This window comes from Strix aluco, chromosome 1 (assembly GCF_031877795.1).
Source record: "Strix aluco isolate bStrAlu1 chromosome 1, bStrAlu1.hap1, whole genome shotgun sequence".
Taxonomy (NCBI): domain Eukaryota; kingdom Metazoa; phylum Chordata; class Aves; order Strigiformes; family Strigidae; genus Strix; species Strix aluco.
This window is the reverse complement of record NC_133931.1, coordinates 157,816,890-157,842,286: the sequence shown is the minus strand read 5'-3', so window position 1 is coordinate 157,842,286 and position 25,397 is coordinate 157,816,890. Positions and strand designations below refer to the sequence as shown.

Below are 25,397 nucleotides of genomic sequence, written 5' to 3'. Positions count from 1 at the left end.
TGTTAAACATGAGGATCTTACAGAGGTAGGAGAAAGATTTTGGCATCTGCCTCTTCAAAATGTTTCTAAGAAGACTTGGAGCTTTAATGTCATCTTTTCAGTTGCCTTTAAAAAGCTTGTGTTACTCATTTGCTAGGAAATAATAAAGAAAACTCCACAGGTCTGTGGTCCTTCTGTTGGTACACCTTTTCTGTGTCTGAAACCTTTGTGCTATTTAGAAACAGAGTATTAGATTTTTATGTTTTTGCCATGTTTTATGTTGTACCTAGTGGTGTTGCCCTTTGAGATGCTGCGTTTGTAGCATGGGGTTCAGGAGAAGGAATGAAATTAAGTTATAATCCTCTTTTGCTGTAAGAAGCTATTGTGACTTGGAGCAATTCAGTTACTTCAGTATATTATATTTCAGTAAGTTTATAATATAAAGCCTTAAATATATTCATAAGAGTATGTTAAACCAGCAATTAATACATAAAGTAGTTTTGAACAAGATAACACTTCCACATTCAGTGTCTAAGAACTCTTGTTTTTTCTTCAGCTGTTTTAGTAACATTTTTTTGCCTATAGATTCAGGACAGGTAAAAGCTGCTAATTGTATTTGGCAACTTTTTGCTCAGTTGGAGGCACTGTTTGGTGATGTTTCACGTAGCATTAAGCAGTACTTGATCTGAGAGTATCAAGTAATGAAAAATTAGGTTTTGTGGAATTTTCTGTATTTAAGACCTCGTGGTAGAGAATAAAGTGAGGAGAAAAGACTATAAACAGAAAATGTTTCTTTTCTATCACAAAGCTGTGTGAAGATCTTCTTGAAGTTAAATGTGCCTAGGATTTCTTGGGGTGTGGAACCAAATGTAAGGAGGGGTAATTTGAAGAACTAGTTTTTTGAGTGACATTGAATTATTCAAACAGCTAAACACATTTGAATCACTTTGGGTTTGTTACATGCTTAAAGAAGTAAATGGGTTTGGGAAAACTTATTGTTTCTATTTTCTTTGAATAATGCATTAGAGTTTGGCTTTTTTCTGCAATGTAGATTGAACTTGCACTGTATGTAATTCATTGAAAACTTTATCCTTACAGTAAAGGTATTTGGCCTCTGCTGAGAAATAATTCTGGCTAATCAGAAAGCTTTAAAAAATACATAATTTTGTTTGTATAATGATTTTCAGTTTGTTTGTTTTGGTGTAAATTCTTCTGAGAGATAAGATAAACAATGTTACTTATGGACTAAGAAACAAGCTCTGATAAGAAAATATTTTCACATAGTGCAATCCAGGACTTTGGTATTAGAGGTGAACAACAAAACGTAAGCAACATTTTACTGTTTCAGTAGAATTGTTACCATCCTTCATAGAGAGGAAAACAAAAAAACCCCACTGACCTGTTATTTTATAATTTTTCCTCCTTTAAAAAAAAGAGAGAGAGAGTAGAAAATAAAAGGTGCTGTGTTAGGTGTTAGTCCTGTTTCTTAAATGATCAGTGTTGATTTACCTTACCTCCCTAAAATTAGAGTGGGATGGCTAGTCAGTTTTTGCAGTGGCCACCTGCTTTTTGCTATCTTATCTTGTTTTCTCTACCAAAAAAACCCCCAACCTAAAAAATATATTTTTATTGTAGTTTAAATAACATTTTTGCATAATGCTACATTCAGATTGAATATTAGAAGTACTGTGCAATTCTGCTTACTCCTAACGTGTAGCAAAACGCAATTTGTACTGTGTAAATAAAAAGCATTTTGTAGCAAATGAGAGGTCAAGTAGGAATTTTTGTTCGTAAACTGTGCTTCAGCTTGTGACAAATAGCGAGGCATGAAGTCTGTAAGCTTCACAGTGTGAGAAGTTCTTTGGCATTCCCAAGTGTTGTGCTCGGACACCCAAATATATATATATGACATTGAAGACTAGCAGGTGGGCTCCAGCGAATCTTCTGGAGGCAACTGAAGTGACTGGTCCCACCAAGGTGTTGAGCACCTTTCAGTTGCAGAGGTAATCATCCCTAAAGCAGGGACTGCAAAACAGGACTTAGCAGAGGCTGTGGTTCAGTGATGTGCTAGCCTAAGCATGTCTTTGTGGATGATTTAAACTTACATGCTGTAGTAGTAACTGTGATCCTTGAGAAACGGGCATGCCTCCCATTTCGCCTCTGGGGCAGTTCTTCAGGTTCCCTACACATCTGACAAAACTGAAGATTGCTTTAGCAGTCTTAATGGGTAGGTTGTGCTGAGACAAAAAATTGAGCCATGTGTGATAGACTGAATAAAAAGGAAGAGACAACTAAAGATTGAATTGAACAGCACTTCAATGTGAGTGGAGATTCTCAACAGGTAACTGTTTTTTCTTAAAGCAGCAAAAGATAGAAGAGATGTAGTTCTGGTGGGGTGTAGCTGGGACTGGTCTTCACTCCCAGCATTTTTAATTTGCTCAGAATGTTATGTCAGAATAAAACTCAACAAAATCTTCCTTTTATTTGGTTTAAGGGTCGTGTTGTGGAAAATATATCGAAAAGGTGTGGTGGGTTCCTGAGACAACTTAGTCTGAGAGGATGTCTTGGTGTTGGAGACTCCTCTTTAAAGTAAGTAAAGTCCTAGATTGAGAATTCACTTATTTCCTAACATCCGGACCAAAAGCAATTACTGTTACATTTGTTTGGATTTCTAAGTACTGACTAATGGCCAGAATGGGATACTTAAGTACTAAGTACCTTAATAATGACTAAATGAGATGTCAGTTTGAGATCAAAGTATAGCTACTGTTATTTTCTGGAAATGAACTAAGAAATGAGAACTGTGCTCTTCAGAAATGTGTCTTTTTCCTTCATTAGTATTATGTTGCTATCTCTCCATTTTGAAGCAGTTAAAATGTTTTCAGACCTATACTCTGGCATCCTACAATATTAATTTCATCAAGATTAGTGGTCAGTCAGTTTACAGTTTATTTTCTAGTCTGGACAAGAGGTGACCCTAGCAACAGGAGAAAGAGCAAAGACTGATACAATTGAGTGCCTACAAAGTTGGGAAAGGCCTGGGATGCTCTTCCTGCTCTAATATAAGAACAGGTAGGCAACATCTCAGAAGTCTCTAAATAGAGACAGTGCCCCTTCTTTACACAGTATATAAATTGAACTGTGCAGTTCCCAAAAGATCGTTTGAATCCCTGTAAGCTTTTTCTATATGCAGACTGTTTAGCCAGATTCCTCTATGGATATTTCTTTGAGTATTTAAATGCAAAGATCCTGCCTCCAGCTGAAGAGTCCCTAAGTCACAAGTACTTTAGGGCTCAAAGAATATTTGGAGGAAGCGTTGGGGTATGGCTTTTTGCAGTTATGCTTTTCTCTGCTGTCACAGGAGACTGGGCTTGGATGATGTTCAGTCTGGCATAACGTGGCCATTCTTAGGTGGAAAATACAAGGACAAAGATTTTGTTAAGCAGTGGGCATTAAGTTACTGTCTTGTGACCTTGAGCTCCGTCTAGAATTTATAAGTCTAATTCACTGATTTTTGTCTTTAGACTAAGTTCGTACAACAATTAGTTAAGCAATAGATTGCTTTAGTAACCCAAATGGGCATCCTAGCTTCAGACCTGGAGATTTCCCCAGCTTTCCGTGCCTCTAGGCCATCTCCCTAACTGCTCCGTGGTGTGTCTCCACCTTCAGGCAGTCTTGCCTCATCAGGGGAAAGTGCATATTATTACCATCTCCCAGATTACTGGCAACTGCTGTCAAAAAAGAGGTAGCCCCAACCAGAGGTAACTTTCTGCAGTGCTCCTCCAAGTTCCCAGAGCATTCACCAAGAGGTCCCTGTGTCCTCAGTAGGGAAGGCAATAGCAGAAGTGGGGAGGGGGAGGGCAGGCTCTGAGAGAGGTAGCAACTACCATGGGGAGGATGTAGCAGGGAAAGCGATGGGAAGGGTGTAGGAAGAAAGAGTCAGGATAGTAGGTAACAGTTTTCCCCCCAGTAACTCCATTTTCACGCTTGGTTTAGGCTCCCAGCTGTCCTTTTCAGGACTCTAAGGCTAGGGGACTGCAGTGAGGGTTGTGAATAGGACTGAAAGTGGGTTGAGGTATTAGTGGCATTTGAGAAGAGGGGGATGGCTGGAGATGGGATATTTTTACCTAATGATATATTTAGTAAACAGGTACTTAGAATAAGCATACAGCAGTTCAGTGCGTAGCATGTGTACATTGTAGGGGTGACACAGCTAGTCGTGCTAGCAGGTTTAGCTGAGACTGGCTACCAGAGTGTTACCGATATTCCCACGTGCATCCGTAACAACTTACTGGTGCAGATGGTGGTGCCTAAGGCACTTTAGGAAAGAAGATGGTCACCTCTGAAATAGAAGCAAGTGATATTGAAATTAATTAATGATAAATGCATGAGCTTTAAGACTTTTGAAAGGTTAGCATGAGAAAGGTGGCATTAGTTTTCAGATACTTGTTCTGAAAGCAACTTTTCCTATCAGGCTCTTTGTGTTGAATTGTTTCCAGATCCATTAGTTTTGTGGGTGATATTAATTTCTCTATTTAACCTTCTTCTACATCAACTTTTGTTTAAAAATAGCCAATTATCGAAGTAGGTATTGGCTATGCAAGCACTGAATGTTTGTGGCAGCTCTCTCAGGGCATGCCCCGTGCTTGAATCTCCGAGGCAAAGTTTGCCGTTCCTCCAGAGTGTAGAGTCTTTCCAAGTGATTTGAAGAGTGTCCCGATTGTAAATCTCCCTCCAGTACATGAATTTTGAAATAGCTGTTATGAGAATTCAAGTGGAAACTCTCACCAGTATAACCACTTTCTGGGTTTTTTCCATTGTTTTCAATCCACACTGGAGAGCCAGGAAGTTGTTACCGGCTGAGTGTGTAGTCGGATCTGTTAACCACGGCAAGCCTCCAGACAAAACTGTTTTTGTGTGTTTCCTCCACCCCTGCCAATAAAATCCATGCAGTTGGAGGAAACACGGGCATAAAAACAGTGTTCTGAAATGCAACACAGCTGTAAATATTACTCTGCAGAGATGAAAAGAAAGTTTATGTAGTTCTTCTGGGTAATTAGTATAATGATACATACAGGCTTTTAGCAGTATAATAGCTCCAATCATCCTTAGAGTTCATACCCAGTAGTGCACACAGATCCATTTTAATTTTTAAAATAATAAATAACTGATTTGCAGTCCACAGGGCTTTCCATTGGTAGTCCAATAGGCTTAGGTCCCACTTCTGTATTGTGCAAGGTACATTCCTTTTCATTCGATGTGGGAGCGAGCCCCTTAAGACCTACAAAAGGCTTCAGTAATGACATGTGCCAAAAACTCTCCCCAGCAGCTTAATATTTAATTGATGCGATATTTAAACCTTTCTGTTTATGCTGTTAATGTTTGTAGTTAAGGCATCTGAAGCAAGTCAGTTCTGGCTTATATACGCGTGACAAATAAACTCCTTGCTCAAGTGGTATTTGAGAGAGAAACGCTGGGTTTCAGGAGTAACCTAAGACAGAAAGTTGCAATAGCTAAGGGAAGAAGCAACCACTGAGACAGCTGTGTGAGGTGTGCTTTGTAATTGCTCTGTGGCTTGAAGATAAAGCTTTTTGACTGAGGTGGAAGGAGGGAGGGGACAGAGCGCACTCTAGTGACTGTATTACAGCTTGTGGCATTGTATTAATTCTCCAGCTTTTTGTTGCTGTTTTAGGACCTTTGCACAGAACTGTAGAAACATCGAGCACTTAAATCTAAATGGGTGCACAAAAATCACTGACAGGTAAGTCCAAGGGGTTTTTTGTTTGATGGGAAAATTTGGAAAAAGAAGTAGCTGAAGGTATTTTTAGTGTGTCTGCTGTTTTGCAGCACGTGTTACAGTCTTAGCAGATTCTGTTCCAAGCTGAAACATCTGGATCTGACATCTTGCGTAGCCATCACAAACAGCTCTTTGAAAGGCTTAAGGTAAGAAGATTCAGTGTTTTGTGTGAAAGAAAAGCTTTTAAAGAGCTGTTCAGCATTTAATAAAGTTAAAAGAAATCAGTGCTGAACCTTAATACTAGTATCAGCACTGACTGTATCCTGTATCTAGGACTTCTTGGGTGTAGACCATCATGTTTGTGTGTGGTCTTGTCTCATGACTTTTCTGTGGAGGCCTGGCACAGTCCACTGGCTATCATTAATTTCTAACAGTGTGTTTAATTTGGGTTTCCCACTGTTATGACTATTTGAAGGCTGGATTTAACTTTATGTATTTTTTTAATTCTCCCAGTGAGGGTTGCAGAAATCTGGAACATTTGAATCTTTCCTGGTGTGATCAGATTACGAAGGATGGTATTGAAGCACTGGTGAAAGGGTGTAGTGGACTAAAAGCTCTATTTCTTAGAGGTTGCACACAGGTACATAACTGCTTGGGTGATCCTTTAGGAATAAAATTTTATTTTGGGTTTTTGAAATCTCCATGAATTAAATAATACCCTTTTTGTTATAGTCTTTTGTTCAATATTACAAGATGTGTACGTTCTTTGGGCTGCTTTGCTGTGCTTTTAATTTCTTGTTTCTTTTCCTATGTCCGATTTCATTGCTAAATACAGTTAGAAGATGAAGCATTGAAACACATTCAAAATCACTGTCATGAACTTGTAATCCTGAACTTGCAATCCTGTACAGTAAGTATTTGAAGCTTCAAAAAATCTCTAAGAATCATAAACCATTTATGAATGCTAATGAATTGAACTGCTACACACTTAAATAATGTAAGTAGTACCTCTCTGCAGTTTACAGAATTCTGTGTGGAACAGAGGTCTTAAATGAGCTGGCTGTTTCTACAGCTGAGTGTAGATTTGGAGTGTTGTTTGTTGTTTTTTTCCCCTCATTACATCTTTTAACTGTAGCAAGCTCTAGAGTAAGAATTAACAGCATCCATTCAAATCTCATGAACTGTGTGTGTGCTAAACCATGCAGTTTTACAGATGTAGTTCTTGTTCTCCCATCCATTAAGGTCAAACATTTTGGTCTGTTCATAATTTCAAGTTTTCTAATTGAGCAGAAGCCATATTCTGGACTACATAATTGAGAGTAAAATGTGATGGCATCATAACTGAAGATGATTCAGAACCATCTAGGTAGCAGGAGATGGACATGCTTTTTCAGTAGTGCTGGAAGAACACATTAATTTGTAATGAAATGGCTGGGAATCGTTCATGTACTTTTAATTCTACTTAGTATACAAAAATTAAATTTGCTGTATTTTTATATTTGCTTTTTTGTTGTTTTTCACGTGACTTTTTAGGAATGGAAAAGATCTCCTTTTAGATTTTAAATGCATTTAAGTCATTCTTTGCCTGTAAATAAGCCTTAGAAAATACTGAAATAAATTAGAATTTCAGTGTTTCATTCATGCAAATTTGAATGACGAAGTTGGATTACTTTTTTTGCTTTTGGAAAGTTTTCTACAGTTTTATTGCTAGAAGGTGTCATAAAATCTGCTTGGGTTAAAACTTTCAAATCTGTTTTACACATTATTCTTGAATGATTGTGGCATGGGACCTTTTTTTATTAAGATTGGATGAAAATTTTTGGACCTAATAGATTTCCTTAAAGTGTTGAACATTTTGGAATGTTAGGGATTATTAAAAGTTAAATTTAAAAACTGCAGAAACTAAGAACAATATGAATACAAAGTTTGAGCTTCCATGAGCCAGATGTTTAGTGAAAGAGAGAGAATTTTCAGATTTTTCAATCTGAATTTAGCTGCCCACTGAAGTTGGGCACCTAATGGTAACAGGAATGAAAGGAAGTTCCTTCTTTTGGTCAGAACTACACTTAAATAAATAAAGCCAGTTCATAATGTTTTCCCCTTTCAATCATCCTTTTTCTGTCCTCCTTTTCCAAAGTTCTTTTTCTGTTGTGTTTTACCTGAGACTAATGAGATATATCAAGGCCAGCCTTTTCTGATTGTTTTTGTGGAAGGCCATCAAGAGGTCTAATGATAATCAGTTAGGATCTCTCTGGCTTAAAAGGGGCATTGGCATAGAAGTGTACCAGAGTTTTTCCTTGGCCAGTATGTTTGTTGTCATGTAGGTATTTAAGTACAAACAAAAAACCCCTCATGAGTATTTTTCCCTTTGAATTGTTTGAGTTGATAGTCTCTGCGTCCTACCTAGGTCCGTGGGTGTTAAAGCTTTATACACTGGAGATGTGTCCTGCTTGCTATAGCTTAGAAGCATGCTTCCAGGAGTAGCCAGGCTCTTTGACCAAAGGGCTAGCAGTGATTTTTACACAGCAGGTCGTCTTATGCTTTATATGATCCACACTTTAATTCTAGTGGCTCTGTTTTATGGACCTTGTAAAATGCCAGGCCAGCTCTAGCAGACCAGTCTGGAAACTGCACATCTGAAAGGTACCACCTTTGGAGAAAGGTTTTAGAAACTGGGGACTTGCAGGCATTTTTTGAGCGCTTTTCTTCCCTGAGAGGGATGTAGGCACTGAAATCACAAGCAATTTCAGAATGGAAAATTTTCATATATAGCTTGAGGGTTTTGTCCATCTCCAATAGCAGTATAAAATTGACACAGTTCTTACTTTTCCCAATAATGGTGTCATGAGTATCTCTCAAAGGAAACAAAACAGTTTCAGAAAATAACATAACTTTGGAGAGTCAACTCCAGAAATACCTGGTTGATGGACTTCTAATTAAAAAAGAAAAAAGCTTCTTATCTGTAGATGATGCAAATCCTTTTGGATTCACAAAATGAATACAAGACTTCTAGTTTTCTGTCTAGAATAATTTTTATTTGACAGAACAAACTGCAAATACAAAGTTGTGATACTAAAAAGTGCTGGACTGGGACAGGGGCCATAAGGTGATCTCCCTTTGTGCTGAGCTACTGCTAGCTCTCATCCTGTTTTCATCTATGAAATGTAATGTTTGTGGTAAATAGCCTCAGAAATACACTATAGTAGTATTAGTGTACCTAGATGAGTGCCTTATAAAAGGAGTATGTATTTTCAGTTCAAAATACAGTAGAGGTCTTTGTTATTAGTTGAAGAATAATCTTAGGTCAGGAAATAAAACAACCTGTTTCACCATGAAGGATTAGTTATTCAGCAGAAAAATTAAATTCTTGGAGTTAGGAGTGGAAGGAGGAGAGAATACTTTTTCCAGAATAGAAGACCTGTAAACAAAATAGTATTTGCACACAGATCCAATAACCTAGTTTTGCTGTTTTGTGTGCAGCTGCATTGGGGCTATTTCTTACAGTTCCCGTTTCAGAGAGAAAACTTTTCATATTCCAAACTTTTTTCAGAATATCTAGTACAAAACAATTTTGAGAAATGAAAACCCCTCTTTTGAGTTTAATCTTTCAGCTAAAGACAACTGCATAGGGTAAGGCTTTTACATTTGTCTTCTCTAAAGAACAGATTATATATAATTGTTTACCTGTAGCTCTTGCTTTGAAAATTATCTGAAGGTGAGGGATTGGGTCCTCCTGCTCCAGTGCAAAATAGGTAGTTAGCTCTCCTGCTGTCGAGCTTTAAGCTCTTTTGCACTGTTCCTGAACTTACAGAGTCACCGGAACAAAAGACCTGAACTCTGCAAACATATAAGTAGCAAGCTATCTCACACAATGACAACTACAATTTAAAAAAAAAAAAAAAAGTGAAAATTATAAAGCAAAAGCAAAGTGAAAGAGGAAGACAACAACAAACAACTCTTCCACTGTGCTTCATACTGCCTTTGAGCACTACTTGAAATCTGTGGAAAAACACATATATAAGTAGGAATTGTGTGTGTTGATTGTCTTCAGTGTTATCAATGAAGATGGTTTTACCATGGTATTTTTTGGTTGAAAATCCACAGGTTGCCATGGTTATGTACAATGTAACACTAGCAGTTCAGTAATATGACTTGATTTTTGTTCTTAGCTGATTACCTGATAACGGACTAACTTCAACCTCCTTCTGTGTTGCAGCAAATTTCAGATGAAGGCATTGTAAAAATCTGTAGAGGATGCCATAGACTTCAGTCACTCTGTGTTTCAGGCTGTAGCAACCTTACAGATGCTTCTCTCACAGCACTTGGTCTAAACTGTCCAAGGCTGAAGTGAGTATGTCGTGAGCATGTCGTGAGTATATCATGTTGTTACTGGCCTGATCTAAGAAATTCACTTCTGAAGGTAATCAGCTGATATCCACAGGTTTGATTCAGCTTTGTGTTGTCTGCATTACCTTTGCAATCAAAACATTAAGTTAGATTTGCCAGCTGAATATAAACTTGAGGGCTGGTCCTCTGTAGCTATCGTGTGAAATGTTGTCTATTGTATATTGGCAAAACAAGGACTAATATATGACAAATAAAACATGTTGAACCTAGCAGTTCAATTCTGTGCTTCTAGCTAAATATTTTAGGTACTAATTACAAGCCAGAAGAAAAGAAGATATAAAGCCCATTATTTTTTTAAAAGGTAAAAATATCTGTAGTTGTGTTGTGTCTTGTGACATTTGTATTCTGATGTGGTTTTATGCAGTTGTTTGTCTTTAAAAAAAAAAAAAAAAGCTAAATCATACCTGAGTACTGTATTTACAGATTTTATTATAAATATGTTTTTAATATGCTCTGCAGTACATCCTGGCATTTTTAAACTCTGATATGGAGTGTGTTCATGTCTCTGAAAGCACTGAGGACTGATATTTATGGGGTATGTTTTGAGTAATAGGGGCTCATCAGTTAAAAATAATATAAACTTCTACATTGGTGTAATTTACACTAACATGTATGTTATGGTGGTGTTCTCAGAAGTGGGGACAGCTTCAGCTTTAACAACGAAGCTCAGTCATGCAGCAGCTCTCTGGTTGTGGAGACATAATGCTTCTTGTAAGGTCTAATTTTAATGTAAATTAAATCAAAACAAAAGATTTTTGGGTGACACTAAATTGCCATTTATGACAGGAACGTGCAGCAGTTGCAACTTGTTATACTTCAATCACAGATAAATGGAGGAAAGCGTAGGTCGTAAAAATTAGGGGAAGCTACATTCACATGCCAGTGTGCAGTATGCTGACACGCAGTGTTCCTTTAGGTGATTGAGTGGAAAAGGGCTTTTGTTACTGTAGAAAACCTGTCCTTAAGACAATTCCAGAGTGACAGTCCCCTTCACGGAACTGTTCATACTTACAAGAGCTTACGTGTGCCAGTGTTAGGGGCTTAGGGGTCTTCTGACACACTTTATTATGTTCCTTAGAAAGCTGTGCTGTTACTACTAGTCTTTTTCCACAATTTCTCGTGTTCTCTCAATTCACAGCTCAGACTGGAAATAAAAGGAGGTCTAGAGTGCTGCTAGTTGTGCAGTTCTTTCCGAGGGCAGTACAACTGTAGCAGGAATTGTTTTGACGTCGGTAGGTAAACTGTTAGCCTCTGTCTGCCACGAGGGGGAAGGCGTCTGCCGTTCTTCTGTGGTGAGGAACAGTGTAAGGAAAACAACTGACCCTTTGCAGTGATTACTGCAGAAGGACACATGACACAGCTGGTTACATCTAGACTTTTGGGATCATGTATGGAAAGTACTTGATAAAAATTAGTTGGAAATCAGAGGGAAATGTAATTCCACACTTGGTCATACCTTCTGAATATTTCAGTGTTGAATATGAAAGAAAACTCTCCGGTCTGTTGGCCATGCTGGCCCTGTTAGGAAGCTTTTGAGTATTTTCTGTGCTGTGCTGCTCTCAATTCACTTCAGGGCCTTGCATGCCCTACTCTGCTGCTTTCCACCACAGTGCTGTGTTCTGCAGCTGTTACCACTCACAGATGACATCTCCTTGAAACAAAATCCTAAACTTGACCAGCTTCCTTCAGCTGTTTCCCCCCCCCCTACATCAAGATATAGCTGTCTCCTTTTTTATATCTGCTCATTTAAGTGCTTGATACCTTCTGTGTTTTTTTCTTTTTTAGTGCTTTTTAGTGTTAAAATACTGGTAAGTGTTTTGATGAGGCTTTTGGAGAAAAGCACTTGTGAACCATGAATGTCTTTGTCTAGGTGGGGCTGTGACAATTAGGATCATATTGCCTTTAACCCCGCTAATGTTCTCTCCCACCTGCTGCTAATTCACCAGGAGTGGGGGGAGCTCTGTGCAGAGGTGTGCCCAAAGGACATCTGTAGGCAATGGGAGGTCTGTCTCAGAGAACATTGCTTTAGAAGAGTGGTGAATCTGCTCTGGGGTATCATTTTGCCTCATCAGCTCCTACACTAGGTACACATGAATCACTGGATGGCAAATAAATGTCAGCTGTATCAGGAAGAAAGAGCAGCCCTCTGTAATTAAGTACAATCACTAAACCAAAACAAAAAATAGCACTTTGCTCATTTTCATGCTGACCAGTGTCTTCCCACCTGTTTCTTGTACTGGGACCTGATTGATGCAGCATGTGTATATATAACTGTCCTGTTCTGCTGCTCTGACTGCACTCCCAATTTCAGGGAAGATAGAGCTGCTAGTCTGCTGGTTTCTTATCCCTCTGTTTCCATATTCTTCTTTTCAATCAGTTGGGCAGTAAGTAGCATCCTCACTATTTTGCACACTGCAGGTGTAATTTTTTCCCCCTTTGAAGTCAGAAATGTAGTGGGGTTGGGGGATCCAATGGTTGTAAGCGCAGGTAGGGTTGAAGTGAGTAATTGATGAAAGGATTAAGAAGGGTAATAAATGTGGCCTGAATCATGGTTTCTTTGTTGGTGGTGATGATAGGATTTTCCCTTCCTGCTTGGTATTGTAGGTAATTTTCAGAGTAGCTGAGAGTATTTTATGGTAGGTTGCTAACTGCCCTTGATGGAAGGGCACAAAGTTCCCAAATGTGGGTCTGGAAAGAAAATGCAGAGGTGTTACAACCATCCATTTGGGAAGTGGTACCTGTCTTTTACCTCTCTGTTGGCTGCTCTTGAGTTTCCATCATACTTCTGAACCTTGTTGAAGACTTAACACTCTGGAAATTATTTCCAAGGGTGTATCCTGTGGGGCTGCTTACCTCTAAACTCAGGTGTGCTCTTGCTTTTGGCTTGGAAGAGACTGATCCAGCAAAGTCATGGTCAGAGCCCCACATCCTGCGCTCTGGTGGGGTTGTATTTTTCTCATGCACACAGCATGGCTTTTCCCTTCACATTTCTCTAGAGGGATCTTTCTAGCGACCTCCTAAACCAGTGGAAGGGCCTAGATGCCTCCCAGTGTTACTGCAGCAAGAGGCTCCTTTGTCCATCTTTTCCTGCCTCCTCCCCACTGACCCCAGTATAGAGATAGTTTTTGCTGTGGTGAGTGGGCAGGTTGCACTTAGGTTGTGCCACTCATTACACAGTGCTGTGGTTTCTCCTTATTCATCTTGATACTTATTCCACCTGCAAAGTAAAAAGTGTTCATTAAAAAGAAGAAGAAGAAAATAAAGATGACAAAACATTAAAGGGATGGAAGCCTGTTCTGTGTCCTAGTGGTGCTGTTTGGGGCAGTTAACCTTTTTTTTTTTTTTTTTTTTTTTGTCAGTCCTGCTTCCCAGTGCCTCTGGGAAGAGTGTTAGGTTTATCTTTCCAAAGCACTGTGTTATTTTCTTTAAGGTTGCATTGGTGTAGTTTATTGGTTTTACTGTGGACTTGGAGAAATTAAGCTCCTTGCTTTCTGGTAACTTGCTTCACTGTGCTTTGTGCACAGGCTCTGAGTGAATTTCTAGTAAGCAGTTTCTCGGTTTTGTGGCTTCCCAACATCCTGTGTTTAGATAACAGGTTTTAGATGCAGGCTTCATCTGCATTTTCCTTAAGTCAGGGTTTATTCTCCCATATCTTTCCTCAAATGACACACGAGAAAACTTGAACATTATGCTGTCTTACTGAAACAGGAGGTCAAAATGCCTATGATTATGTATAATTTTTTTCCACTAAATGCTGAGAAGATTCAAGGATTGAACTTAATCTGTGCTATGGCTATTAGAGTCTTCTGATAAGCCGCATCAAAGGTCTGCCTAGTGCTTTTTAATTGCAAATTACTGTGGAAAAATAGGCATATGTATACATTTGCTATTGAGAGTTTTAAGTTGCAGAAGACAGATTTGTATCTCAAATGCATTTGCTTTTCTCTATACTAATATTTTCTTTTACATTTAAAACTTTTCCAGGATTTTGGAAGCCGCAAGATGTTCACATCTTACAGATGCCGGTTTTACCCTTTTAGCACGGGTAAGGGTCATTTCAGAAGGTCAGGGCTTGCCTTGTTTTCACTGCTGCTGGGCAGCTGTGGATTGATGTAGTCTTGCTGGGAAGAAATACGAGAAGAAGAAAAATAAAGTAGGAAGAACCCAGTGGAGGAGGGGACTAAAAAATGATTTTTTTATTTCTGGATTATACGTGGAGCTGCAACTTGATCTATTTTGCCATCTATCATTGCATTTTTCACTTTTTTCCCCTCCTTTTTTTTTAGTATGTTTCAACCAAATTTATTATGCTTAACATAATTATAAACTTGTCTTATGTATTCTAGCCAAATTTCCCCTATTAAGATGTCACGTACTCTTGTGATATTTACACCCCCAAAATCACCATATAATAGATTATTCTGAGCATACCTTTAAATTACAAAAATACTTACATTATACATTATAATCTATAAGCACTTGTGCCCCAGTTCATGCTGTAAATATGTAAAGTAATAATGTTGATGGTATCAAATGCTTCAAGTAAGATTTGTATGCTTGCTGGTTTAGGAAATCTGAAAACAAAAATAACACTCTGTGAACGGGATTCTTTTACACTGCTGGTATGTGATAGCGTGAATGAAAGTGGGTTTTTTTCTAGCCACAGTGGTTAAACAGTGGTTTTCTAAGCATTCAGCACTACAGCCTTGGGCTTTTGGTAGTCACCTCAAGCCTGCTTTTGGGAGCTGCAAGTTAAACCATTTTCTTTCTATGCTCGTAAAAAATGAGTTGAGGTTTGAGCTGAGCCATGGCACCATGTGGTCTGCTGTGAGGTCACAAGGTTACATAATTTTCTTGAAATTAGTCATGATCAGATATTGAAAGCACTTTGAAAAGCTTGCTAGAGATCTCTCAGAGTATTGGGGAAGTTCCTGGTATAAATGTGAAGTGCAGCTTTTTCCCAGCCTTAAGCTGGACCCTATTTTAATATTTTCAGCATTCATTAGCAAAGCAAATTGTTTTTAAGGCTTCTTTCTAATGTGTGATGGTGAAGAGAGATGTTCCATGGGCTTAAGTGTGTTTCAATTAGTCTGGTGCGGGTCTGTACGCAGAAGTTGGATTCATCTGTATGCTGGTTAGGTAGCCTTAGTGCACAGGCTCTAAGAGCCATAGGTTTGATTTGAAGTTGACCCCAAAAGGGGGAAGGGAAGCAGGGGTGAGGGAGTGCTGATACATATTGTTCAAACCTTACAGGGCAAGAAGGAGACATTTCACTTACTAAGAGAAAGGCTGAAGTGTCGAGGTTTGAGAGGAAGGTGGTGTATTGTTTGTGGATTTTTAATTTTTTTTTTACCATTTTTTGTATTTTGATGGTGATCAAATACTTGAAGGGATTTGGCTCACAGTTTCCTCTTGGAAGCTGTGCTATCCCGTATTACCAGCCCTGTGCATGATTTTATGTCTGGGTATTGTTTTATTTCATCTTTTGTTTATCTATTTGTTTTTTGTTTATTTTAGAATTGCCATGAGCTGGAGAAGATGGACTTAGAAGAGTGTGTTTTGGTGAGATTTAATATGAAAAGGAATATTGAACATTCAGTGTAAGAATTAGAACTTTCAATTAGATGTGCTTTGTTTTTTATTAATAGTGCTGCGTTTATGATAATAAATAAAAATAATTATTGTAGAATTCTATACAGGGAAATACTTGAGGAGTTACCAGGTGATTTGGGTGTTTTCCAGAAATAACAGAACCTTCCTCTGGTAGAGGAAAGAGACCTTATTTGAGGGCTGACTCTCCTGCTGTCTGTTTATGGTTGGTTTCTTTTATTTCTAGATAACTGACAGCACATTGATACAACTTTCTATACACTGTCCTAAACTACAAGCATTGGTAAGTTTAACTCTTTGTGAACTTTAATACATCCCCCAAAACCACACACATAGACAACTCCTGCAATACAAAACCAGGCCATTCACTCTGTATCTAGAAAAAGTTCCAAAACGCTGTGCAAAATACTGCAAGTTTCCTAAGTGTTCTAAAAGAAGCAGATTACTCCTAAAATATTTACATGCATTGTGTGATTAAAAAATATTACCAAATCAGTGAGGAATAACCAGAAAGCTTATGGGTTTTTTGGTTAACAAAACATTTTATGGTTAACATCCTTCATATTTGAGTACTTAGTTCAACTTGCAGTACTCGGATCCTTTAGAGATACTCTTTAAGTGTTCGCTAATGTTTTTCTTAGGGAGTATGACACTTGACATCAAATATTGAGTAAACAAAACCACCCAGTGAAGATAAATGTAATCACTCTGTAATCAAATCAGTTTTGCATGCAAGCAGTTTTTCTCAAGGACTACATTTACATATTAAATTATGGAAGGTTTTTTTGACCTAGACTTTTGAACGTAATTGGAGAGGATTGAGATGGGGTACACTGATTACTGTATTTCAGAGAACTGTGTTCTAGGGAGCGGTTGCTCAGATCTTTCAGAACATCAAAACCAATTTTGGGTGCCATATATGTGGCTGTTCTTCTGTCAAGGTACTCCAAAATTACTAGACTGTCCTTACAACAGCAGCTCCTGTGTTTAGGGCCAGTTGTTCCCTAAGTGTAGATTTGTTATATACTACTTCAGATGTACGTGAGAGAACATGTATCCTTATAAGCTGTTCTTAGACAGGATTAAAGGAAGGTTTGCTGCTTCATTAATTAAATTGTGTTATGATTAGTTAGTGTTACTCAGTGTTACTAAGGTAGCACCGTGAGGAGAGATAACTTTTAAAAAGGAGCTTGTTCACTACTTTTTACTGTTGTTTTTTATTTTTCCTTTTTAATTGTTCAACCTCATTTCTGTACCATAATTCTTAATGTGAAACCAAACAAGAGTTGTCAGGAGATGCGAAGCCATCTATATGGGACACTTTCTCTTCTTACGTGACAGATGTGTTTTTGTATTGTAATCCCAGTTGTAACCAGTACTCGCAAGAGACCTTTTGTACCAGTTCTGCCAGTGCTTCACCAGAGATACCATAAAACCTCGTAATTTCCAAGTATTCTATGAACCTGCTCTTGTTTGCTGGCCCTCATGTGTTAGCCCACAGACAGGGAGGTGTGGCATTGGCAAAATAACATGCCTTTCCTGAGGGAACCAGAAAAACTGATTGTTGTTGTTGTGTATATCCTGTGTGTAGGAAGGATACCTGCTCAAAGATTGTGAGTGAACAGTCACGGCTGAGAATTACAGGGGGGGAAAAAAACGGGCTAGCAAGTGCCAAATATGCTACATGAACTAACCTTGATACTTCAAATGTGAAATCACGTACTGTTGATGGTTCTGTAAACTGTGGTGTAGCTGTGCTTTAGCATATGTTTAGGTATATTTCCAGTTTAAACAAGTATTTTGAAATTGCAGAAATCAACTTTGAATTTGTTTGTTGGTGTTTGGAGACTCAGTAGAAGTGGAAATAAGCAAAAGCACTGTTAAAGCAATTATAACCAGCTACTGATCAGTGTTCAAATGCTTACTTACTGGACTTAAGTCATTTCTGGTGAAAGTGTTTAATAATTGTACATGCCAATTATTAGAGAAACTGAAATACTCATGATATTGCTGGAGTGAGAAGACAATTGAGTTCTTCAGTTAAGCTGATCATACTGTTTCTTACTGCCACAGTATATCATGCTGTATTTGATTTACAGCGTTTAGAATGTATTAACAAAAAGAAGAATTTGACTATATCTCTTTGTTCTAAGGATTTCAACCAATTGTCTTCATAAAATTCCACATTATTAACGCTTTCTAACAGGCTTATGAAGTCTGAAGAATGATGTGGTTTAATATGAAGTATGTATCATTTGGCATATTTGTTTTACAAAGTTCTGTGAACTCAGCTGTACATCCTGTATTGTCCTTTCAGTACCAAACACAGTGTCTCAGGAAAGCTGATTTTATAAGCTGCTTACCTCCTGGGACGGAAAACTCTTAATTAGCCAGCAGACTGCTGCCATAGCCAACAGCTTCACATAACCTCCCGTCCTTCCTTGAAGCAGCATGTCTATTATAAATGTTCTTTAACCCTGCAACTGCTGATTGTTTCCAGGCTGTGAGCCAAATCCAATGCTCAGAACATGTACATAAAGAAAGTAGGTACAGGAGAGAACTTAAATATTTAAAGAGTTGATAGATTTGCAGAATATAAGCATGTCATAAGATAAAACACTGTTGATGGGGGCAAGCGCTTCATTTCTGTTGTCTTTTGGAGACAGTATGCACCAGTTGTGGTGCTGCTTGGAGTCACTTCCAGCTGCTCACACTTGGTGAGTGAGTAAAACTGGACCCGCTGGAGCTGAAGAGAAACTGCCAGGGTGGCTCCCCGTCAGGCTCGAGGGGGGTTGCAGAGCTGTCCCCCAGCCTCTTCTCTAGTTACTTGTTCATCCTGTTGAGCAAAGGAGAAAAAAAAAGTTGAGGGGCAAATTGTTCTAAAGGGCAGGATGAACCCCATGTGTCTGGTAGCAGGCAAGAAATGCTCATCACTCTAGCTGAGGTAAGGAAAGGGGTAAGGGTTGGTGGTCCTCAGGCTGAAATAAAAGAAGGTAGATGTGATGTAATGAGAGGAGGGAAGGGTTGCACATTTGATTCATGAAAAAAGCACGAGGTGCTGTTGAGTGCTAGTTAGCTTGCGCCAAGTTAAAAAACATTTTTGGATTACTGCAAGTGTTTCTTCATCGGTTGCTGTCTGAAAAAAAAAAAAACTTGTGGCAAGGAAATGCTACTTCAAAACCAGTTACTGTTAGACTTAAATACAAGTACAGGCAAGACAGAGGGCTGAGCATGAAGCAAGAAACTAGCCCAGAGCGAGCGGAGTAAGAGTTCCTGGGTCCTGCACATTTCTAATGCAGAAGACCTGAGAGCATTCCTTTCACTCGTGATAAAAAGTGGGTTTTAAGCCTCCTCTGAGGAGAGTCTGTTTCCTGTTGTTGTTGTGATCATTGCTTCTCCAAAAGTCATGAATTCCCTAAAGGAACCAGGAAACTGCTTTATGTGCTGTTACTGCCTGAGATGTGACTTTTTCCATGCTCTTGAAATTCAAGGAAGTAAAAAAAATATGTTGAAGGGGAGCAGAGTGTTTTTGTTTATTAAGCTGACTGCTGCAGAAAAGACCTGCTCCTGCAGCTGTGCAAGATGTTTATTGCTCCTTACATGTACAGGCTGAAGTGCTAAGTGCTCACGGTGTTCCTGAAATCATTATTTGGCAAATCAGTCCAGTCTGACTGTTCTTTATCTGTGCGGACTTGCATAGGCTTGGTCCTGGTGGTTTGTATGAAAACCTGATAGCTGTGGACAGTGACTCCTGTCCGTAGATCCTCATCTATTCCTGTGTGTTCCTGATCATCCTTTAAGGTTGTCTGTGCTTTCTGGCGTGGCGCACGCGCTGTTTGCACCCATCAGCAATGGAGGTGTGTGACAATTGGGACAGACTTCCCACGTTTGTAGAAGCAAAGGGGCCTGAGGAGTTTGCCAGTGATGCTTGTTTTGGGGCTCTAACTCATTTTGAAGCAAAGTTTAAGTACAGCCTTCTTTTATTGAGTAGAGCTCATTTCTTTCGTAGATCATCCAGTCCAACCATTAACCTAACACTGACAGTTCCCAACTATACCATATCCCTAAGCGCTATGTCAGCGCTTTTTTGTTGTTGTTGTTTTTTGGTTTTGTTGGGTTTTTTTACTTGATAATATATTTCTTAAGAGAATCCATTGCTAAACATCTGAGAGAATAAAACAATAGAGGATCTTCATACACTTTAGACACAACACAGTTGTCGTGAATCTTCAGGTCTAAAGAAAGCAAACTGCCTGGATTTTTGTCTTGATTCTGTAGGACACTTTGAAGAGCTAAATTTTAAAAATCAATTAGAAAGACATACGTTTTCAGCTGTCTACTCTTTGTAAGTGTTTAACCACTAGGTTGAAGGAGGTTGAAGAGGACTTCTGATGTTTAGAGGATAGAGTGAGTAACTTAGGACTGAGTGATGTCGTTAACTGTTTGCCTCTCTGTTCTAGAGCTTATCTCACTGTGAATTGATCACCGACGATGGGATTCTTCATCTGAGCAACAGTACGTGTGGTCACGAGAAGCTGCAGGTACTGGAGCTTGATAACTGTCTTCTCATCACCGACGTGACTCTGGAACACCTGGAGAACTGCCACAACTTGGAGAGAATTGAGCTGTATGACTGTCAGCAGGTCACGCGAGCTGGAATCAAACGGATCAGAGTAAGTGTTTGCTGACTTGTTCCGGTGGGAATGCCCGAGCCCTTGGTGCTGCTTGAGATTTTATGAATCCTACAGATGTCCCAGGCAAGGGAGGATGGAAAAACATCTGAATATCATTCTGTTAGGTCCCCACCTCTAGGGACTAAATGTAGATTTTCTATACGGGCAGTAATAATTGTCTAATTCTGTTTATAATTCATGACACACTTGCTGTTGGAATGATGAGAGCTTATCTTCTGCTTTCTGTACTTTTTCAAGTACAGGCTTCTATGTTTTTAGGATTGTGCAGTGGTGTTCTTCAACCCTCCTGAAATACAGAGCCAATAGCAAAACATCTGCACAGAGACTTCAGTTACTGTGTGGTTGTAGGGCTGTTAGACCCTGGAGTCCAGCCACAAACTTTTCCCCTGTGTACCTCCCCCACGAGGCCAGGGACCGCCTACCTCGGGGGGCAGCGTTTTAGCCTTGCTGTTAAACTTGGCTGCAGCTTCATATCCCAGATTTTGCAATTGGAAAGCTCATCCCTGAGAGTGACTATCGAGGGCAGATGCCCAGTTCTATTCCGTGCCGCTTTCTAGGATGAGAGAAGCAGGGAGTAGGGGAAACAAGGTACAGACAAGTCTGTCTCCAGTAGCCAGCGCTGCACCTCTGCCCTGCAGCAGAGCTGGTGCCTCTCCGGGCTGCTCGGTGTTAAGGGGAGCGTTGTGTGTGAGTGTGCCTTAGCCAGCTGGGACACGAGAATTCCATGTCAGAAGACAGCTTGGGTAGTATCCAGTGTGTAGGTGCTTTCTTTTTGGCTAACCGACCTCAGGAGAGCCCGCTTGTTGGCAGTAATGGAGGTGTCCTGCTTCTTTTTATGAGTTCTTTCTCTCCCATCGTAACACAGACTTTTCCTCCACAGGCTCATCTACCTCACGTGAAAGTTCATGCTTACTTTGCTCCGGTAACTCCCCCTCCTTCGGTAGGAGGGAGCGGACAGCGCCTCTGCAGATGCTGTATTATTCTCTGACAGTAAGTGCAACCACACAGAAAATTTTGTTGTTGTTGTTGAAGAAAAGAATGGGACTGCAAGTCAGTGGAAGGGGTCGGTTTCCTGACAGTCCTAGTGGTGGTATTTGGTCATCCAGTTTTGTGACAAGAAAAGCATTTTTTTCCAGGTAAAAATCTTAACGTAATGTGCAGCTGTGGATTAAGTTGGTGATGCTTCGGTTTGTATTAGTAACTCCTTCCTTCTGTTGGCATGAGAACTGAAGTACCGTGTAAAACGTGCGGGCGTTTCAGCATAGCAGCTACTTGGTGAAAGTTCACTAAACTTGGAAGTTAATTTGTGTTTGTAAGCACTATACGCGGTGTGAAGCTCTAACGTAACGTGGGGCTCAAGTCCATCACACCCAGGAACTGAACCTGCTGTCCTGTACTATACACGACAGATTAAATACCGGGTTTAAGGACAAATCAGCTTTAGCAGATGTTGACCAAAAAACGCAAGGTAATCATGAGCTCTTACAGCAAAACAGCTTGTACTTTTTCATGATTCAGCTTCATATTTAATTACATTACAGGACATAATAGGTAATGTCAAAAGGTTAGATAGTACCTCAAGCTAACTGTATAAATAGAAATACTTTCCAAGTTTTGGAACTTGGTTCAGTTGAACTAGGTGTTAGTATAAAGCTTGCCCGTCACTGAAGCACGTTTTATGCCCGATGCCATCGGCCTTTAACAGGGGTAAGAAACCCACTGGGGTAGAGCTTGTGGGCTCGGCCGTAGCGGGCTGCCACAAGCAGAGGTGGTGCTTCCTGTAACGCTGTTCTGCCTGTCCTCAGTGACCTCCTCCCTCTGTAAGGACAGGAGGCAGTGGTTCTAGGACGAGGAGCGTGTTACTCAGACTTTTCTACAGCTGGAGAATGGAAACCAGGCTCCGCTACTGGCACTACGCTGGAGCGAGGAATCCGATTCCAGCCGTTTGTGCCACCTGCTTTAGGGACACAGCAAGCAGACGGGCAAACAAAGCTGTAGGCAGGAGGTGAACCAAACCAAACCTGTGGTTTTCAAATGTAGAAAGCCAGACTCTTCACATTTGGGTTATTTAAGAAGCTGTCAACTTCTGAATGATAATAAAATCTATGTATTAACTCTTAAGGCCATGCTTTTCATCCTTAGATTTCACATGCTAGAGGGTTAGAAAAAATAAACTTTTTTATATTAAGCAACTTAATTATCTGAGATAAACTACTCAACAGTTCAGAAAGCTTTTTTGTGTAAGATTGGTTGTGCGTGTGTATGTTTTAAGAGTTCAGGGCCTGTGTGTTTACTGAAAACTAATAGAAATACTGGCTTATAAAGCAGTTGGAGAAGCTAGTACTGCAATTCCCCCCCAAAATTTAAAGCTACTCTTTAAAAGGAGTGTGAACATTAAGAGGCTTTTGAGGATAACAACCGCTGGGTTGTGTTCGTGCTTCACACATTCACAGATGACGGGGATGGTAAAGCAAGACCTCAACTTGGAGGTTAAATTACAGATTGGAGTGCAGTACGTGGATTTCTTTGCTACTACAAAAGAAGCCAATCAGGGCTTGTTTTGCACCGTAGTGGAGGAGCGTCGTTACAATCGTACTTCGAGTTCCATTAAGATACTGCGGTAACGGAGAGTTTTAAGCAGATTTTATTCTCAACTGTACCAGGAAAGTCATTGGTACCAGTATGTCAAGATGTGTTGCCTTTTGTTGGCTCATTTTTTTCTAAGAACATAATGAACCTTGTAAGTCTATTGCATTGAAGATGTACAGAAACAAATGGAACCTACTCTGATATAGGACACTTAAATAAACAGTCAGCTGATGTCAAATTTGAATTTGTTTCAGTTATTTCAAATTTAACCAAGTTTTCTATTAGAAGCAGAAGATCAACGTGCGTGTGTTGGGCACAGGATAAACGACCGAGCTGGTCTGCTTCCATTACTTACCTTTACCTGCCAGTGTTGCTAGGGTAGGTCATGCAGTTCATCTGAACACCAAAAGTATCTCTACTGTGTGTGTGTGTGGGCAGGAAGTAAACAAAGAAAAGCACATTTACAAAATTATTGAAAAACATTTATTATACTTAAATTGAAATGTGTACATCTTATTAAAAAACAAAAGCAATTTGCTGGTGCCATAATTTAATTCCAATTTCAAGTGAGCTGGACAAACTACTGTGCAACTTTCGATATTCTTTAAAATTAGGTATTTGGATACTTTCCAATGAAGGATTTTTCCACTTTTATAAAACATTTGGATTTGAATACGGTGTGAGCTGAAAAGACACAAGTGTCAGTTCAAGAAAATACTAGGACCAAACAATACCCAAAGATGAACAACTTACTTATAGGCAGAAATGTTTAAGTACATAAAATTTTACTTTCAGTGCAGAAAAAGTAAAAATAGGAAGAAAACTCTAGCTTTGATGAATTTAAATTTTCAAAATGCTACAGCTTTAAGAAGCTTTTCTGCTAAGCACTTAAGCCAGTTATGAGAAGAGGGAATGAAAAAAATCAAAGTTGCTTTTTTACATGCTGTAGTAGTTGTTTACATTGAACACTGCAGCATCAAAGGCAAACTATTCCCAAGCTTTTACGCCAGAGATCAGGGTGGAACTTTCCAAAGGCACAACAGGACAGCTCAGAACCTGTCACTCCATACCTTTTGAAGGATCCCCCTCTAAGTACCTAACCAGTTGAAACTTAACGTTAACATAGGAGATGCTGTGCTGTGTCTTTACAAGAAATACCCAAAATATTGAAAAAGCACATTGCCTGTTTCAAAGAAAAGTAAATATTTGGTGATATGGAAGAGGCACTGTAACAGCTGTACAGTACAGAGCAGAGGGCAAAGAAAGGTCAACAGAGAAGGGTAAGGTACTTGTCCATAACAGCAACTACAGCAAGGCATTGACCTGCTGGGAAGGAGACTTAAAGGGTGTATATTTAGTGTTTCTTAAGCAATTTATTTGATGTTGCTGAAAGCTATGACAGCCCTGTGGTGCCAGTGGGTCATCTTCCCTCATCAGCATAATTCCACAAAGTCTTAAAAGCCACCCCTCACTGCTAGTATTTTTAAACCCACAATTGTACAAGCAAAGAGTTAAACTGCAGCAGTGCTCCGCAGAGAACCTAGGAAACTAAACATAAAGGATGCATAGGCAATTCTTTTCCATTAAATTTGTTAAAGCAAAACACAATTACTTGGTACCCCATAGGATTTATATTAATCCCTCCAATAAGGTACTGTTGCTAATGCAGTTTGCTGCATGCATATATTGCATCTGTCGAGGGCTTCTTACGAGCCCTGTTCTGGCATTTACACTTCTTACATACACTCTTATACACAATTTACACGGGAAGCTGTTTTGACAGCTTTACTCTCAAAGACCCGACAACCTGATCACTATCAGCTTAACTATTCATCTCCACACAGATTAATATGTGCTCTGCTAACATCAAAAAATAAAACCAGCATAAGGTACAAGCAAGTAATAGACAAACTGGCACAGAAAGGTAAATGCCCCAAAATAAGTTTACATTCATCTCCAACTGGATACAGGTAATAGAAAAGCACCAGTGCTTCGCTTCTAGAAACTGTATCTACTGGCCATAAGTTGCCTTATTTCAGTAAAGGGCAAGCACCTTTGCTTACATTGTCTTCCATGCCTGTACGTAAGCTGTCATGGCGTTATACCTCTCATGAGGACACTTAGCTATGGCAGTGATAAGAAAGTTGACCTATCAAACAGCTCATTAGAAAGGTCATTTTGTGTTTTCAATATGAAACATCTTATACGGTGAAGTTAGATCCTAAGGTTTCGGATGATCTTCATAATCTTTAGGCAGGACTTCATTCGGCGTTGGAGTATCAGTCTAGCAATCGTGTGACATCGTCACTTCAAAATTATATGGAAGCCTTCACCATTTTCAGCTGAAAAAGAAAAAAAAAGTGTCAGTCTTTCATAAACAG

The 25,397-nt window shown here is 39.4% G+C and overlaps 2 protein-coding genes across 6 annotated transcripts in view; one reads left to right on the top strand and one right to left on the bottom strand.

Annotated features, from left to right (window-relative positions):
• Nucleotides 1-23,254, top strand: part of FBXL2 (F-box and leucine rich repeat protein 2) — a 57,745-nt gene extending 34,491 nt beyond the window's left edge. Inside the window, exons 2-13 of one of the 3 annotated variants that reach the window (XM_074842441.1) lie at nt 1,264-1,303; nt 2,474-2,568; nt 5,672-5,740; nt 5,808-5,922; nt 6,230-6,356; nt 6,552-6,626; nt 9,933-10,063; nt 14,108-14,168; nt 15,641-15,685; nt 15,960-16,016; nt 20,194-20,406; nt 21,308-23,254. In XM_074842441.1, the coding sequence (XP_074698542.1) occupies nt 5,716-5,740; nt 5,808-5,922; nt 6,230-6,356; nt 6,552-6,626; nt 9,933-10,063; nt 14,108-14,168; nt 15,641-15,685; nt 15,960-16,016; nt 20,194-20,406; nt 21,308-21,415 (957 nt within the window). In that variant the 5' untranslated portion in view covers nt 1,264-1,303; nt 2,474-2,568; nt 5,672-5,715 and the 3' untranslated portion in view covers nt 21,416-23,254. The remainder of the gene's footprint in view (nt 1-1,263; nt 1,304-2,473; nt 2,569-5,671; nt 5,741-5,807; nt 5,923-6,229; nt 6,357-6,551; nt 6,627-9,932; nt 10,064-14,107; nt 14,169-15,640; nt 15,686-15,959; nt 16,017-20,193; nt 20,407-21,307) is intronic. The other 2 variants (XM_074842421.1, XM_074842432.1) reach the window with 2 other exon arrangements.
• A 222-nt stretch (nt 23,255-23,476) lies between these two features.
• Nucleotides 23,477-25,397, bottom strand: part of UBP1 (upstream binding protein 1) — a 41,796-nt gene continuing 39,875 nt past the window's right edge. For all 3 annotated transcript variants that reach the window (XM_074842395.1, XM_074842385.1, XM_074842405.1), the window contains one exon: nt 23,477-25,358. In XM_074842395.1, the coding sequence (XP_074698496.1) occupies nt 25,321-25,358 (38 nt within the window). In that variant the 3' untranslated portion in view covers nt 23,477-25,320. The remainder of the gene's footprint in view (nt 25,359-25,397) is intronic.